Source organism: Cydia amplana, chromosome 14 (genome assembly GCF_948474715.1).
Source record: "Cydia amplana chromosome 14, ilCydAmpl1.1, whole genome shotgun sequence".
NCBI classification, from domain to species: Eukaryota; Metazoa; Arthropoda; class Insecta; order Lepidoptera; family Tortricidae; genus Cydia; species Cydia amplana.
The window spans coordinates 10,675,831-10,693,873 of record NC_086082.1 but is presented as its reverse complement, the minus strand read 5'-3'; the positions used below and the strand labels follow the sequence as shown (position 1 = coordinate 10,693,873).

Here is an 18,043-nt window from a genome sequence, read left to right as displayed (position 1 = left end):
GGCGCCATCTACCACAACTATGATGTGGCATGTGATATCTGTATCATAACTAGTCTAACTAAAGTCAAGAATAAACGCTGCAAGTGTTTTCCAGTTTGGACGAGTTTACTTGAAATAGTTTGAGTCAGGCTTGACGCCGGTTTAAGTTTAGCTAAATCAGTCTTATCAAAAAGTCAGCCTGTTATAAAACTTATAAAAGAACGAAGAAGAACCACTTGAAATGTATTTTTCTGAACAAATGTATGGCCTTCGTTAACATTCCAGTCGAGAGGAAAACCATGAGGAAATATATGCATAAGGACCTACGCCTTGGAAGAAATTTTAAATGCATGGGGAAAGAAATTTCCTGCTCTGCCAATTTTGGTACAAGACAAGACACAAAAGAAAGTCAGTCACTAATAAGCAATCCTGTCATTGGGCAGAACTTCAATTATAACTCAATTTCGTCTCAAGCTAGCCTATAATTAGTTAAAGAGCTTTCGGCTTTCCACAATGGCCGTCGGCCTCGGTGGAGCAGGAAGCTGGGAAATGATCAATCAGCCCCGCGGCCTCGCTCGGCTTCGTACGTCCGCACTTCCGGTTGCAGAACACGTCACAATTTAGATGCGACATGTGAGATGTGACTTTTATCCTTTTTAGAGTTCCGTAGCCAAAATCGCAAAAAGGGAACCCTTGTAGTTTCGTCATTTCCATCTGTCCGGCCGTCTAATGTATGTCACAGCCACTTTACTTTTTAATAAAATTTAGAATAATTGGGTGTATTTTCTTAGCCGCTATTAATACGTGTAGCACACCATTCCATAGGTCTACTACTCTACCACTTGACCACTATACTCCAAAGGATAAAACTAAGAAAAAGTAACTTTCACATTTAGGTAAAATGGAGCGGTAAAATCCTTCTGAAATTAGTTCATATTCTGCTACAAAGTAGGGAAAAAATCGGTTACGGATCAGTTGGTGAATATAGATGCGGCATTGCGACATTTGTTCATAGTTTGACGGTTGGGACAGTTGTGAGATGCTATCGAAAACGAAAATCGAAATCTCTTTATCTGCCTCACATCTTTCTCTTACATCATCCATCTTGCGGTGCCTCTACCATGGCTTACAGTAACATCTGAATAAACAAGTAAGTGACGACGTGACCCAACTCACGAATCTATCCGCGCTTAATAGCATCTACGCTTCGGACATTTGTGATGAAATGTCGCACGTGTCTGTCGTCCATTAGTCAAAGGTGTCGAGGTTCGGCACTGCCAGAACCACTTCGCTGATAGTAGGTAGATGTAGGTAGGTACGTTACTGGTTTTGTATTCTTATGTGGCACGCCCTTTAATGAGATCAAGATAATTTTATCAATGGGCAAGGCAAACTGTCATTTTTATTACGAGTATATTTCTTTATGCTGTTATCGAAACTTCGTTGATGTTGTTTTTATGGGAGCTTTTTCCGCTTTCCCGCGGATCGCGAATTTAATAAATTGTTGAATATTTCATTACAGTCTGTGCGGAAAGAGAAGAGTCTTGGAATGTATGGGGCCCAATACATTCCACGACTCTTCTCTTTCTGGACAGAGTCTATAACTAAATTTTCAGTATTTGGGCGTTTTCTAAAATAAATATTGAAAACCCGATTCTTTCAAATCTGGACGTTCTTGGGCTCGACAGCATTCTCCATCCCGCCATTAAAAAAAAGCGGCCAAGTGCGAGTCGGACTCGCCCATGAAGGGTTCCGTATTTAGGCGATTTATGACGTATAAAAAAAACTACTTACTAGATCTCGTTCAAACCAATTTTCGGTGGAAGTTTACATGGTAATGTACATCATATATTTTTTTTAGTTTTATCATTCTCTTATTTTAGAAGTTACAGGGGGGGGGGGGGGACACACATTTTACCACTTTGGAAGTGTCTTTCGCGCAAACTATTCAGTTTAGAAAAAAATGATATTAGAAACCTCAATATCATTTTTGAAGACCTATCCATAGATACCCCACACGTATGGGTTTGATGAAAAAAAAATTTTTGAGTTTCAGTTCGAAGTATGGGAAACCCCAAAAATTTATTGTTTTTTTTCTATTTTTGTGTGAAAATCTTAATGCAGTTCACAGAATACATCTACTTACCAAGTTTCAACAGTATAGTTCTTATAGTTTCGGAGAAAAGTGGCTGTGACATACGGACGGACAGACAGACGGACAGACAGACAGACATGACGAATCTATAAGGGTTCCGTTTTTTGCCATTTGGCTACGGAACCCTAAAAAGATGTCCCAAAATGTCCATTCCATTACGTCACGTTTTAGTATGAACAATTTTTTCACTTGTATGTGCGTGAGACGTAGTGGAACGTAGTTACAATTTTCATACAAATTTTTGGGACATTTTATTTTATCATCAGAATTGAATATGCTAGTGATTCTGAGTTGAAAGAACCCAAAAACACCAGGATCTGTGAGAATCAGGTTTTCGATATTTATTTTAGAAAACGCCCATTTAGTCTACATCTTCACTTCACAAAACGGGATATCAATATTATCAATATACCAAATGCTTAGGCAACGTAAGACGTTATTAAATTAAACACGCTATAAGTTAACACATTCACTGCCTACTTTTTCGTAGCGGATCCCAGCGTTTTCCCGCTTTGTAGAGGAAAGCGACTGGCGATTGAGCGGCGAGAACCAGCCGAGCGTGTTCCCGACACTCGATGTGTTAATAGTAGGAAAAATATATAACTATCAATTTGGAGACTGTACATAAGCAGGTACTCTAAAGTGTCATTCAATAGAACTTGCTATGTAAACAAACCGCCATACTAAAATTGACACTGAATGTCAATTTACTCGTAACTTTTGTTTACATTGTTAGCAATTTCTATTGAATGACACTTTAAGTTTCAGTAGATTGTGCAAATTAATTTACCAGGTTCGCTTAGCGGCATCTACAGTTTCCATTGCGCCTTGTTCTTCAATTTGTAGTGCCATCTTTGTTGCTCCTTTTGAACTAGCAAGTTACTAAAGCAAATGCAGGCGGGCTCGGTCGTTAGCTTACTATAAAACAGGCTGTCGACATCATTAGCGGATAGAGGGCGGTAGTTGTACCAAATAAGTTTTAAATAAACGAAAAGGCTTTTATTAGTAGGTACGTATTTTATTACCAGGCATCGGAGTTTTTATCGCATGGTAAGACTAATAGCAAGCTATGGAGTCGACATTTGCCATAAATCTAAACTCTTATTCATACTCATACTCATGATTAATTTTATTTAATATGTAGTAACTATTTAGTAATCTGTTCTCGATTACTAAATAGTTACTACGTATATGAGTTTAATGATGATATGACACAGATATGTTTTAAAATAAATGTATGTTTTAATTGGGTGAGTTGTACTTCACAACTCAAGCACACTATAGCAGATTTTTCATAGTCATATTGTAAATCGTTGTATGGCTCTATCCATGCCAAAATTGCAGCTATTTCTGGGTTAGGCATAATAATTAATTATCGAATATTCCACAACGTATTTACCACTTACAGATATAAATAACTACTACGTTTGCAATCACCAGTGATTGACACATGACAAATACTAATCAATTTTATCAGCGGTCAGTACCTACATGACATTAGGTCTTTCGCAGCGATGTAGTTTGTATAAGTAGTTGTATGTTAAAATAATTGAAGTTATGAATTCATAATGTAATAGAAAAATATTTTTATATATAATTCGACTAAGATAATATACACGACCGACCGCTCTAAAGGCATTTTAAGATAAATGAAATATGTAAATGAGTATGAGTATGAATAAGAGTTTACATTTATGGCAAATGTCGACTCCATAGCTTGCTATTAGTCTTACCATGCGATAAAAACTCCGATGCCTGTTTATTACATACACATGTACTATCTACATATGTACTATGAATAAATGAAATTTATATGTAATAGATTCGAAAATATGTATTTTTAAATATAAGGATAAAGTTAAACCATCCGAACAACCGAAAGACAAGAAAAGTTGGTCAACTTGCCCCCTTGCTTTGTCGTGGCTCCCATTACTGTGCCTCCAGAAAACGGCCGCGTATGTACCTATTGTTATGTACCGTCACTCTAAAAAAAATTTGGTTGGCCCTATCAATATCTTGATAGTCGTAATCAAGCATCTTGATTCCATACGAGCCTAACAAGAACTTAGACACATCAAATAAGGTACGAGGGGCGTTCAAAATATTCTCGGTATTGATATCTTACGACCTCTTCTAAAATTTCTTTCGTTACTGGCCGCTAAGGTTTATTCATTGACATTAAAAAAAAGTATAATTCGAACCGAGATAGTCTTTTGTTTTTCTGCAATTGCTGAACAAACGTGAACATCATGTGCGAATTGACAATGTTAACTAAATTAGAACATCGATGCGTGATAAAATTCTTGACAAAACAGGGTAAAAATCAAAAAACCATAAAAGAGGAAATGGATTGTGTTTACCGTGAGTCTGCTCCTTCTTTATCTACCATTCAAAAGTGGTCAAGCGAGTTTAAACGCGGAAGGGAGAGTATTGAAGATGACCCTAGACCTGGCCGGCCTGTAGTAGCTACTTCACAAGAAAATATTGATAAAGTGGAAAAACTTATATTGGAAGATGGTCGAGTGAAGGTAAAATCTATAGCACAAGTAACCAATCTCTCTATTGGTACCGTACATGATATTATACATGACCATCTTAATATGTCAAAAGTAAGTGCAAGATGGGTTCCGCGAATGCTGACTCGGCTTCAAAAAGACATGCGTGTAGCTTGTTGTTCCGATTTTATTGACCTGTGCGGTGAAAATCCTGATGAGGTGCTGCAAAGAATAGTTACTGGAGATGAAACCTGGGTTCATCATTATGACCCAGAGAGTAAACAAGAGTCCATGCAGTGGCACATTAAGGGTTCAGCTCATCCCAAGAAGTTCAAGGTCATCCCTTCAGCTGGCAAGGTCATGGCCACGATATTTTGGGATTGTGAAGGAGTATTACTAATCGATTATAAAGAAAAAGGTGTAAATATCACAGGACAGTACTACGCTAACATTCTACGTCAATTAAAGGATGTAATTAAAGAAAAGAGGCGAGGAAAGTTAACCAAAGGTATTCTGCTTCTGCATGACAACGCCCCGTCCATACTGCTCATATTGCCAAGGCAGCTATTGTTGAATGTGGGTTTAAAACTGTTACTCACCCACCGTATAGTCCGGACTTAGCCCCCAGCGACTTCTTTTTGCTCCCCAATCTTAAAAAGGATCTGCGTGGAAATAAATTTTCTGACGATGAAGCATTGAAGGCGGCAGTGGAGGAGCATTTTTACACGAAAGATAAAAAATATTTTTACGAGGGATTAAAAAAAAATAATTTATCGATCTTTTAAGTGTATGAACATAGGGGAACATAGGGGGGAGTATATTGAAAAATAAAAATATCAAACTTTTCGTACTTGTTTGTTTTCATTCTCATACCGAGAATATTTTGAACACCCCTCGTAATTCTGATTGCTATTACTATATCTATGTAACTGAACCAATTAAGATCTTGTTCAATATTTACACGAAAAATAATTATGCTAACTAATTGATCCTAGCAAGATCAACTAAGGGCTTGATAATTATTATCATGATAAGTTACTGTACCAACTAATACAAAGAAGTCAGTTTAACTAAGATGTAGGTCAATATTAACATGAAGAATTACTGTATTAACTATTTGACCCAAATAAGTTCAACTAAGAACATGATTACATCGACTAATGCACCTTATTAGCCTGAACTAAGATATTGTTAAATTTGAATCTCAATTGTTTAATCATTTCAACTAAGATGTAAATCAATGTTAACATGAAGAATTACTGTATCAACTATTTGACCCTAATAAGTTCAACTAAGAACATGATTGCATCGACTTATGCATCTTATTAGCCAGAACTAAGAAATTGATAAATTTGAATCTCAATTGTTTAATCAGTTCAACTATGAAGCTTGTCTAGTACAATATACCATTCTTCATCAATTGTACTAGTACAATAAAACACAACAACAAACAACAAGCTTCATAGTTGAACTGATTAAACAATTGAGATTCAAATTTAACAAAGTAAAGTTTTATGAAAAGGGGGTAAATGAATAAAACAAAAAATATATATAATAAGATGTTATTTATTCATCTAAACATTTAGAAAACTAAACGTTTTACATTTAAAAATCGAAGTTTCTTTTACATACCTTACATATATATTATAATTAACATTTAAAACGGGCTACAAATATAATGACCGTTTGGCGTACAACCGTCGATTTCCCCCTTATGGGTACCTGTTGGCGGCAGGCTCGGGGACGTCTGTCGCCTACACGAGGGTCCCTGGGATGGCCAATGCGCAAAAAATGGCCCACTCTTAGAGAAGTAAAGGGAAACAGTTCCTCCGAAGTCGAGTCCGCACTCCGCAGTTCGGACAGCCGCTGGCGGGGTTTCGGAAGCATGGTCCCGATCGTTTCCCGTGCCTCGCCTTAAAGCCTTGAGGCGGCCAACAGGGGTTTTACTGGGTAGACCTGGGGTCTCATTAGTCCACAACAGGGATTCCCACATAACCATCCCCGCCCGTCCCCGCGCCTTTTATTCCCGTCGCCGCGATTAGCACTTGCTCCATGTTGCACATACACTATTATACATTAGGTACACAAAGCAAAGGTAACACGTTCACTGTTCCAGGCTTGCCGTGAAATAAAGGCACAAGTAAAGTTTATTTCGTTGACGCGTACTTGAATGACTAAGTAGTTGAATGTTGAACGTCGAGGCTGAGACTGACTCCCCACTCGCACGGTCACAGGCGCCGCAGGGGCGCGGGCGGGGAGGACCGCGGGTGCACCGGCGCCCCTCTACTTATCTCTTGATTGAACGGATTAACTGATTATTTAATTTAATTATGAAGAAAATCGATTTAACAAATAATTCTTAATAGAATGGAATATTAGTTTCGTAATTAATACAATAACTTGATCATAATGGGATTGAATGTTTTATCTTCGTTGTTCTAAATATTATATGTTTAGTTGATTAAAATACCAAGTCTTATGTAAATCAACAAAGAGAAAATAATCACATAAACTATTAAAATGTTCATAACTATTACCATATTTATCTGTTTTAATTAATTTGTTAAGGATTGAATCAACCTACGTTACATAATTATGTCAACAAGTTAATGATAGATGCAAAGTATACAATTGTTAGGATTAATAACATACCTACTTTATTAGTTCAATGACAGATACACTTATTGTTTTAAGTAATCAGGTTTCTTTGATTTATATAAGATCGTTATTGTTATAATTAACTTTACGTCAACTAAGAGAAAACTGCTCTTAGTTGGTTTTCATTTTTTAGAGTGGTCCTACCGACCTATTACCGTGGTCCTGAGTTCGAATCCCGGTAAGAGCATTTACCTATTAGTTAAAGTGGACGTTGCTTATTGTTGTATGTTTCTGGGCATGATGTTCGCGATAAACTCAAAATGGTCTGTTCTAGTTAGATTGTATTTACGTATGAACAGCATTATATAATTAAGCTTTTTCTCTTTATCTTGGATCTATACCGTTTTTATTGTTTGCTTTCCGTTAATTCGATCGAATAACAATGAGAGGAGGCTAGAATGGAAATTCATGCAAAACAAAGCAATCCACTTTGCTAACGAAAATGCGCAAATCAGAGACAAGCCAACATATAGACACATGAGCATGTTATACAACAGTTCGTATCTTATGTTAGAGTGACATTGGTCTCAGTTCCATACGTTTAAGGTAATTGGACATCCGCTTATCACCCGATTTCCCAGATCGTTCACTATATATGGCGTTAAGGTTTTAAACAAAATTACAATACATAAGAAAAGTAGGGTATGGGGTAACTATGAGGTTCCTGAGGCTAAGGAGATTTTGGAGCGCAGCAACTATATCATGCAGATCAATCAATAGGCATAGATAAATGTTCTTCAGCTGACAGACAGAAGACATAGATAGACAGAACCTGCGGGCTCAGCACGGATCCATTTTTATCCACTATCACTAAGCCCGTCACTTTCGCACTTACATACTTGTTAGAACGTGACAGGCATGGTGATAAATGATAAAAACGCGACCGTGCTACTAGGGCTGATCGTCATAAACGGGTTTAAGTTTATGAGTTGCCGAATAATGGTAAATAAGTATTTATAATTACCTGCGTCGTGGCTGTATCGTGTTTATGACTGAAGAGGTAACAGCGTGCAATCGCTCTATGAATTCACTATATCGCCTTTTTAACAATTACGTAAAACGCGGCATTATTATGGAGGTTGAAAGTCTTTATATTTACTTGTTAATGGTGATCATGATCATTAATGTTATTTACCTGAATAATGTTTAAGCGGCTGTCTATCTAGGGATAATTAACTTCATTTCCATTCTCCATATAATGTTATTGGTTTCTTCGGCCAACCAAAAGAATATGTTCAGAGGCAATAAGTTTTCATGAGGTATTTTATTGTACTGTTTTTCGGCTCGTTCTTATCTCTCTTAATAGGTAGTCGTCTTACTGATGTCGATGTGTCTGTGTCAATAAAATATTACATATTTACGTTTATATGGCTTGACCAAGTAGTATTTTCATATACTTACTACGTTTAGGTCTTATTTACGTATACCTAGTGTTGTTTATTGTTGACTTACCAAATTCAGTAAATAATACAATGCAGCTACGAAAAGCATATATCTTGAAATACGCGATATCAGCTAAATTATTCCCATAAATGCATCACCATCGACAAGTTTCAAGACAATCGCCAAATAGGTAATAACTCAAAAAACGTCCCGACTCCGATGGAAATAACCGAAATTACTTTGTCTCATAAATCCACGAATTTGGTCCGAAATATTAGACAACCTACTTACGGACCAATGGCGATGAGAAAACCTATCGTATTGTGGTGACGCTAGCATGGTGTAGCAAAGTAAAATTGTGCTGTGTTGTTCGTACACCTAAGTTCAACGTGGTCCTAGGCTAATGTCTAATTAGGGATTCTGAAATATATTCACAAAAATATCGTAGCCTGGGAAATATCGGTTACAGATGCCGATTTTTTGACATCCGCGGAAGCGGATGCGGATGCGGATTTTTAAAGGCTCACATCCGCGGATGCGGATGTCAAGATAGGTAGGTACATAAAAAACGTCAAATATTACATTTTAGTAATTTTTATTTCAAAAAACCGGCAGTGCGAGTCGGACTCGCGTTCCAAGGGTTTCGTACATTAAGTCCCACTCACGCTTGACTGCAAATTTCTAATAGGTTTTTTTGGCTAATGACGAAATTACCCAGCAGTTTAGCACTTACGCCGATGCTAAGACGTTCCTGTACCGACGTGTTCCACATCCGCATCCGCATTAAATCCGCATCGATTTTATGCGGATGCGGATGCAGATGCGGAAGTTGAAAATAATGCGGAAGTTCCGCGGTTGCCGATGCGGATGCGGATATTTGCAACATCCCTGATTTGTACCTAAATATTAAGATTAATAATAAGGTACAAATAAAATGCTGGGCAAATGTCATTTATTTATTTAACCTTTATTGCACAATACAAAGTTTAGTACAAATGGCGGACTTAATGCCTAAGGCATTCTCTACCAGTCAACCATTGGGCCAAACAGAAACTTACAATTGGTGCGGAAAAGAAGATCAGTAAGTACAGAGAGATAAGTCACTATCTTAATACTACTTACTACTTATTACTTATTATCAACGTACATACATAAATATTTATACATATATATACATATTGTACCCATTTAAAACCGTCATTTTATGTAACAACGTTGGTGTATGTCCGGAAAATTTGCTCTGTGCTTGTCATTGTCAATTATATTCTTTAATTTTTGTGGAATCGAGTCCCGGTTCGGTTATTTGGTAATAACCTACTTTCGAACACGAAAATACGGGACATTGTATGTTTATGTCCGTGTTTACGCCAAGCTCGGTGCTGTTAAGCTTGTTTATCTGTTTGCTACAATGTCGGAGTAACATCAAAAACGAATATAATACGGGTAACGGGACATTTTAAGAAAGTTGTATTAAGTAAATAGCTGTAGACATTGTGTTAGTAAGTTTGAATTTCTAGCTGCATTATGCTGAAACTTTAAATTAACTTGTAAATTTTATTCAAGAGGACAGAAATAGTAGATTATACTTCGCGCCTCGTCCTCGAGATTAGTAACTGAAGATATATATATACATGTAGTTACGCCGGTAGGTGTCACCACTCTGCACTTAGTTTGGAGTTATTTTTAAATTTTTATTTTTTAATAAGTGGGTATGCCTACATTCCACTTCCCGGCTTCCATCGCTCCGTCCGTTCATACGCTTTCTAGTGCTCGACCACTCAAGTCACTTCTTAAAAACTTAACTAAGTTTCTTGTTCGTGGATTCTCGCACAATGCCGAAACGTAAACGTGCTAAGAAATACGAAGATGACATTGATCATCTACTGCATAAAGTTCGAAAATTAAAACGTAAATTACGACATAATAGTGAAAGTGCTTCGTCACACAGTGGTTCCAATGAGGAATTGATGCCACAAGATACGGGTAAGTCTTTTTTATTTTCGCTTTTGCATATTTTAAAAGGACCAAGGTTATTAAACCTAGGTAAATATACGTGCACTCAGATTTATCCATTGGGGATAAATCAAGGCGCAATTTGTATCGGTTGGCGGTCAGTTTATTGGGGACTGATACCTAACTAAATGATACGTAACTATTGACTGTATAGAACCACAGAACGAGTTCATACTTGTACAGTATATCAATGCACTCCGATTAGCCGTTGGGGCTAAGTCGACGCATGTTATGACGGTTGGCGTACAATTCATTGGGAATTGTTACCTAACTTCAAGATAGGATAACTTGCGTTATCTGGTTCAGTTCAGACGATTAGAATATTACTCAGTAATAATGTATTTCAGTTTTATAAGTAAAAAATAAAGTCATATATAGACTATAGTAATTACAGTATATTTACCTTAAATATAGTCTTGAAGATATTCTTGTTTAATCCATTTTTTATTTAAATAAACGAGTATAAATATAAAAGCAAACTAAGGATTGCTTTTTGTTCTCAGAATCACCGGTTTTACGACCAGACGATTGGTTTCCGGAATACCCGGATTATGAACTGAACTACGATCCATACAGTCAGAATGACCAATATAATGGCGCTGAGTGTCAGGAAGACCCTATTGAGGCCGATAATTGTCCTATCGAGGAATCTCAGAATTCTGTTGGAAATTTGATAAAGCCTACTGAGGCTCAGCAAAACGCTACACAGACCGTGACAAATACTAGCGACAATGCCGTACCCGGCACGAGCTCCAGCGCCATAGCCGGCACCAGCTCCAGCGCCATAGCCGGCACCAGCTCCAGCGCCGTAGCCGGCGCAAGCGCCGTTGCCATACCAGGCACAAGCACGTCCACTGTTGAGCAGGCCGACGATAATAAGGTCGCTGACACAATCGATTTGGACGATGATGTATTACAAATTCTGGGAGATGACCCCTCGTCGGCCACAATATATGGAAAAGAGGTACGTGCAGAAATAGCTACCCGTTTTACACATGTAGCCATAGAAGGTATAACTAAAGAAACCCGTAAAGACCTCCTTAGTAAATACCTAATCCCTGCTAATTGCGTTAAAATAGGCGCGCCAAAATTAAACCCTGAGATCAAAGCTGCCATCTCAGAAAATTTTGCTAAACGAGACAAAGGCATCGAGTCCAAGCAAAAGGAAATGGCTTGCGCAATATCATGTCTTAGTGAAATAATTACATCGCAATTAAATTCGAAAGAGAAAAATAACGACCTCTTACAAAAACTTATAGACCTCGGTCGTATTTTGTGCGACTTACAATACGCAGACAGCGTAACCAGACGCAATTTTATACTTTTTTCATTGAAAAAAGATCTCAAAGACCATCTGGCGAATACCAAGATAGACACTTGCCTATTTGGCGAAGACTTGACGGAAACGCTTAAATCAGCGAAAGCCATGATTAAATCCGGCGGAGAGATAAAAGCTACTGCTCCTAAGCAGCCCGTAGCGCAATACAGGCGGGTGAGATCCAGTGTATCGCGGCCTTTAAACCGTCGAGGCCCAGCGCCGCGCAGGCCGCCGCCGGGCCCGCCGCTGCCACCGGCCCCGATCCCGAGGGGCCGCGCGCCTGCTCCCCGCGCGCCGCCACCCCCGCCACCCCCGGCGCCGCCCGCGCGCTACTACAGGCCGTCGTACGCGCACCAGCCCCCGCCGCGCCACCACTACTACTAGACACAGTTAAGTATGCCGGCCGTTTATCACAGTTTCAAAGACAGTGGGCGCTTATTACTAGTGACCGCACCATACTTTCATGGATAGCTGGCTATAAAATCAAATTCATAAGCTCTGTAGTTCAACAGTCTTTGCCCTCAGCGCCAAAATATTCTGATGTAGAGAGGTCACATTTTGTAGATGCCATTAATAATCTTTTACAAGTAGGTGCTATATCCGAGTGTAATCCTTGCGATGGCCAATTTGTGTCCAGTATTTTTCTTGTGCCGAAGCCGAACGGAAAAATGCGTTTCATACTCAATCTAAAACAGTTAAATAAATTTATAAAAACTGACCATTTCAAGCTCGAGGACTTGCGAACAGCGGTTAAGCTTTTGACTCCAGATTGCTTTATGGCTACGCTAGATTTGAAGGACGCGTATTTTCTAATTAAAATCCACGAGGAATCAAGAAAATACCTTCGTTTTATCTATGATAATAAAATGTACGAGTTCAACGTTTTACCGTTCGGCCTCAACACTGCGCCTTATGTTTTCACCAAAATCACAAAACCTATTGTTAAACTACTACGTTCCGCAGGCCTCCTCTCTACTCTCTATCTCGATGATTGGTTACTTTTCGGTCAAAGTTACGAACAATGTCTAGAAAACATAAGATTAACAACACAATTACTAATTTCGTTAGGATTTATTATCAATCAAGAGAAAAGTATACTTACACCTATGACGTCGTGCAAATTCCTAGGAATGATTATCGACTCGCGTCGTTTGCTACTTAGCTTACCTTCTGAAAAACGAGCGCGCATAAAATCTGAGTTAGAACTGTTTTTAAAAATTAAACGTTGTAAGATTAGACAGCTAGCAAAACTCACCGGCCTACTAGTCTCAGCGTGCCCGGCTATCGAGTACGGATGGCTGTATACGAAGGAACTGGAACGGTGCAAGTTCCTTAACCTACAAGGCCACGATAATTATAATTGTACAATGAGTATACCGGAGTCCATACTACCTGACATACATTGGTGGTTAATGAATATCGATAATTCTCATAGTCGCATTCGCACAGATAATTACCGAATTCAAATATTTTCTGACGCCTCAACTACGGGGTGGGGGGCAGCCTGTGGGGATGATACGGCAAGCGGCCAATGGTCTAGTACTGAACGAGAAAATCATATCAACTATTTAGAGCTGCTTGCCGCATTTATTGCCTTAAAAATTTACGCATGTAATTTGTACAATTGCCAGATACTCCTACGACTGGATAACACTACCGCGATAGCGTACATAAACCGAATGGGTGGTATACAATACCCTCATCTTACCCAGGTTACGAGAGAGTTCTGGCAATGGTGCGAACAAAGAAAGTTGTTTGTGTTTGCATCTTATATAAGATCCCGCGATAATTTTATAGCTGATTACGAATCAAGGAGATCACATCCGGATATAGAATGGGAATTAGCTGATTGGGCTTTTAATGAGATAGTGTACAAATTTGGTTTGCCGTTAATTGATTTATTCGCAAGTCGTATAAATAAGAAATGCGCAAAATACAATTCCTGGCACAAAGACCCTGATGCCTATGCGGTAGACTCGTTTACTGTACCCTGGACAGGCATGTTCTTTTACGCTTTCCCGCCCTTTTCGGTTGTACTGAAAGCTCTTCGAAAGATTATTTCGGATAAAGCTACGGGTATCATGGTCGTACCTTTGTGGCCAACACAACCATGGTACCCTGTCTATCGAAGTCTCCTTGTTAGTGAAGTCATAACTTTTCAGCCATATACCAATGCCTTAATTTCTCATTCCAGTTCCCAACGAATACACAACTCGATTACCCTGGCTGCAGGGATATTGTGCGGGTCGCGCTATCGAGAAGAAGCCTACCACCATCCTCAATGGACATAATGATAGCTTCCCTATCACCAAACACGATAAAACAGTATGATGTTTGTCTTAAAAAGTGGTGGCACTTCTGTAATAGTAATTCCGTTGACGTCTATGACGCGTCTATTCCGACAGTAGTCTATTTTTTGACCAATCTGTTTAATGAAGGTAGTCAATATGGGACATTAAACTCCTGTAGATCGGCCTTATCTTTAGTCTTAGGCCCAACAATATCACATGATGACAGGCTTCAGAGATTCTTTAAAGGCGTTTTTCGTCTACGACCTCCGACGCCCAAGTACAATGCAACTTGGGATACCAATCTTGTATTAAATCAATTGAGCGATTGGTTTCCTAACGATGAATTAAACCTTGAAAGGCTTTCAAACAAAACAGTTACATTGCTGGCTCTCACTACGGCTCACAGAGTCCAAACGATATCAAAAATTAATATAAAAAACATTGAAATAACTTCTGAATGTATATCTATTAAAATTCCAGATATTATAAAAACGTCAAGACTCGGTTGTAAACAACCTATTATATATCTGCCCTTTTTCCGCGAAAACCCTTCCATATGTCCAGCGGAAGCGCTTTCTTGCTATATGAATAAAACAAAGCCTTTAAGAACATCTGACAGCCTGTTCATCGCTACTAAAAAGCCTCATAAACCAATTGGCTCGCAGACGCTCAGCCGATGGATCAAGCGCACACTGAGCGAGTGCGGGGTCGACACGGCGGCGTTCAGCGGGCACAGCACGCGGCACGCCGCCGTGTCGCACGCGCACGCGCGAGGCGTCAGCGTCGACGCCATTCGCAACACCGCAGGGTGGAGCGGACAGTCCAATACTTTTGCAAAGTTTTACCAAAGGCCTATTTTAAGCAACGAAGACTGTTTGTCTCTGGCGTTATCCGTACTAAATAAATAAATAATTAAAAAGATATCATAATCTCGTATATCGGTGATTATATGATTCTATTAATGTAGAAATAGGTTTAGCAAAAAAGGATTCAATATTTTAAGGTTGATACAGATCTGTTTAATTACCAAAAAATTGTTGTACCAAGTTAGAGGATGAAAAATTTGTTTAATTTAAGAAACAAACTTGTGCATAGTTCTACAATTTCTTATGTAGGCGTTTGTGATAATTGTACCAATTAGTATAATGACTAATTGCGACTTCAGTTTACACTTATATGATTTGTTTCCAGTTTATTCAATAAATGAATGTAATTTAATGGTATTTAAGGTGTTTAAGATTAATATCCTGCCTAATATTACCCGATGCTACTTTATAGTATCATAATTTATCTACAAATCTGTCGATTTTTTGGATATCATTAAAATGATTCCTTTATCAGGGCTGAGAAGTTTATAATATAGTATTAATTGTGTAATATTATATTATGTTATATGAGTAAATCGACATTGATTGATGATTTTTCGGAAAATATTACTCTCAAAGTCTACATGTATATATATATCTTCAGTTACTAATCTCGAGGACGAGGCGCGAAGTATAATTAATGATTAAACGAACTTACCTGAAGTGAAGTTCTATCATAATTATACGAAGCGCCTCGTCCGAAGAGATTAGTAACATAGTTCCCTCCCACCCATCGCTTCGCTCATCCCCTTAATACCTTACATAAAATACATCAATCAATGTACTACTATATATAAAATATTTCTCTCAACTTAATGAACGGACGGAGCGATGGAAGCCGGGAAGTGGAATGTAGGCATACCCACTTATTAAAAAATAAAAATTTAAAAATAACTCCAAACTAAGTGCAGAGTGGTGACACCTACCGGCGTAACTACATGTATATATATATCTTCAGTTACTAATCTCTTCGGACGAGGCGCTTCGTATAATTATGATAGAACTTCACTTCAGGTAAGTTCGTTTAATCATTAATTATACAACAAGGGCAAAAGTAGTAGTTTATTCTATTGTATAAATTGTATTTTAGCTATGGTACAATACACACCAAATGCGCACTAGATGCATCAGCAATGAAAACCTATAGAACCTTGTACATTTTAATATGAAATTTATCGAATTTCTTATTATATCAGATTATCACATCGATTAGTAGTTATTTTCAGGTGAATTTAACAAAAAACAAATCATATTTTCAATATAGCTACATATTATTTTAAATAACTGTAGCAATTGGAGACCTTTAAACATTTCGATTGGGACTATTATTGGGGAATTTCTAAGTTGTTAAGGAGTCTTTCGTTGAAATATGTAGGTACTTGTTCGTATTAAAAGTCTCATTTGTATAATTATCAAATTCTTAACGTGAATAACCTCGACTTATGAAAACATTTATGAAACAACTTGACCACCGTTTAAATATACAAATAGGCCCTATTTAAAATTAGCTAAACCACCCCTATAAAATCTGGAACGAAGGTAACACCAAATCTTTACGACACAGTTTGCCTTAAAAGGGTGTCCGACGCCGTGTTAAAAAAACAAGGTCAAACAGGGGTTGTTTTAATAAACAGCACTATCGACCTAGATAGACGCGGCGCCAGCTCCTCTATTTCTGCGATCGTTTTGATAACCCTAGCCTTGAGGGCTCCTGTGTTCGCAGGACGTATTACTTAAAAACATTCAACTGTTTTACTCGAAAGCACGTGAAAGTAAAGCTGAAAGTTGCGCGGTGAGCATTAAAAAATAGCTTAGCGTGTAATCTACAGGGTGCTTCATGTAACAGGAGCATTAAATTAAACTAAAGGCTGTACTCCTCAAACTGACCAACATTTGTTCAACAATTTTTAAAAATGATGAATTTTTTAGACTTCCTCTTTTTCATACAAAATAAATATTGCCTTCAATGTACGCTGACATCAGTGTGTTTGACGTTGCTTGTCAGTTGTCACGCTTTAAACATAACAAAATTTGCAATACATTGCGTCTTAGAATAAACTTTAAACTGTAATAAAAATTAAAACATGAGTTATTTTCAAAAGTTGCTCAACAAATGTTAGTCAGTTTGAGGAGTACAGCCTACAGTTTAATTTATTGCTCCTGTTACAGGAAGCATCCTGTATAATTGTACTAGTATAGGTACATAGTAAAGTGAGGAGCGGACAGAAAAAAAATATGCAAATATTTTATTTAATAATAAATAAATAAATAAATAAATAATCGTTTATTCAGATGAAATAAACCCTAACATACATATTTTTTTTTTCTGCCAAACTGCAGGACAGTTTGTTGGCAGAGGGAACTCCCTTAAAACATAGATGGGTAAACTTAGCTACTTAGGCAATTGCTTAATTAATTGTTAACAGTAGGTACATCTTATTGCTTATGATGGATTTAAGTACCAAGATTGTTTGTTGCATGGATATAACTTAATGTATTCGTATACTGGAGGGTTTGCTCATTCCTCGGCCAAACAATAAGCATTTAAGCATAATGTGATTCGCGTTAGTTTAAATTGTTTTTGGCATTTTTGGTCTGCTAGTTTTAATTATAATTATTTTTATTTCAATAATATAATATAAAGGTACAAGTTTTAATTAGGTTAGGACACGACGATAGGCTTTATCAACGATATTGACGTATTTCGTTTTAAATATACCTAATGTGTTTCCAATGTGTTGAATTGAATTGCTAATGTGTTTCTCGTCACGTCCCTCAGCCATGAGGTTACAAGGAAGAGAAGAGAGAGAATGTGTTTCCGTGAATTGAATAGGTAGCAGATAAAATGTCGATTACTGACTGAACTTTGTTTTTCGTTGGTAAAT

The 18,043-nt window shown here is 37.8% G+C and overlaps 1 protein-coding gene across 1 annotated transcript; it reads left to right on the top strand.

The window, feature by feature from the left end:
• Window positions 1-10,502: 10,502 nt before the first annotated feature.
• Window positions 10,503-12,385, top strand: LOC134654350 (uncharacterized). The gene is made up of 2 exons (XM_063509814.1): window positions 10,503-10,653; window positions 11,187-12,385. Exons 1-2 carry the CDS (start codon window positions 10,503-10,505, stop codon window positions 12,383-12,385), a joined length of 1,350 nt encoding a protein of 449 aa, XP_063365884.1.
• The last annotated feature ends 5,658 nt before the right edge of the window (window positions 12,386-18,043 follow it).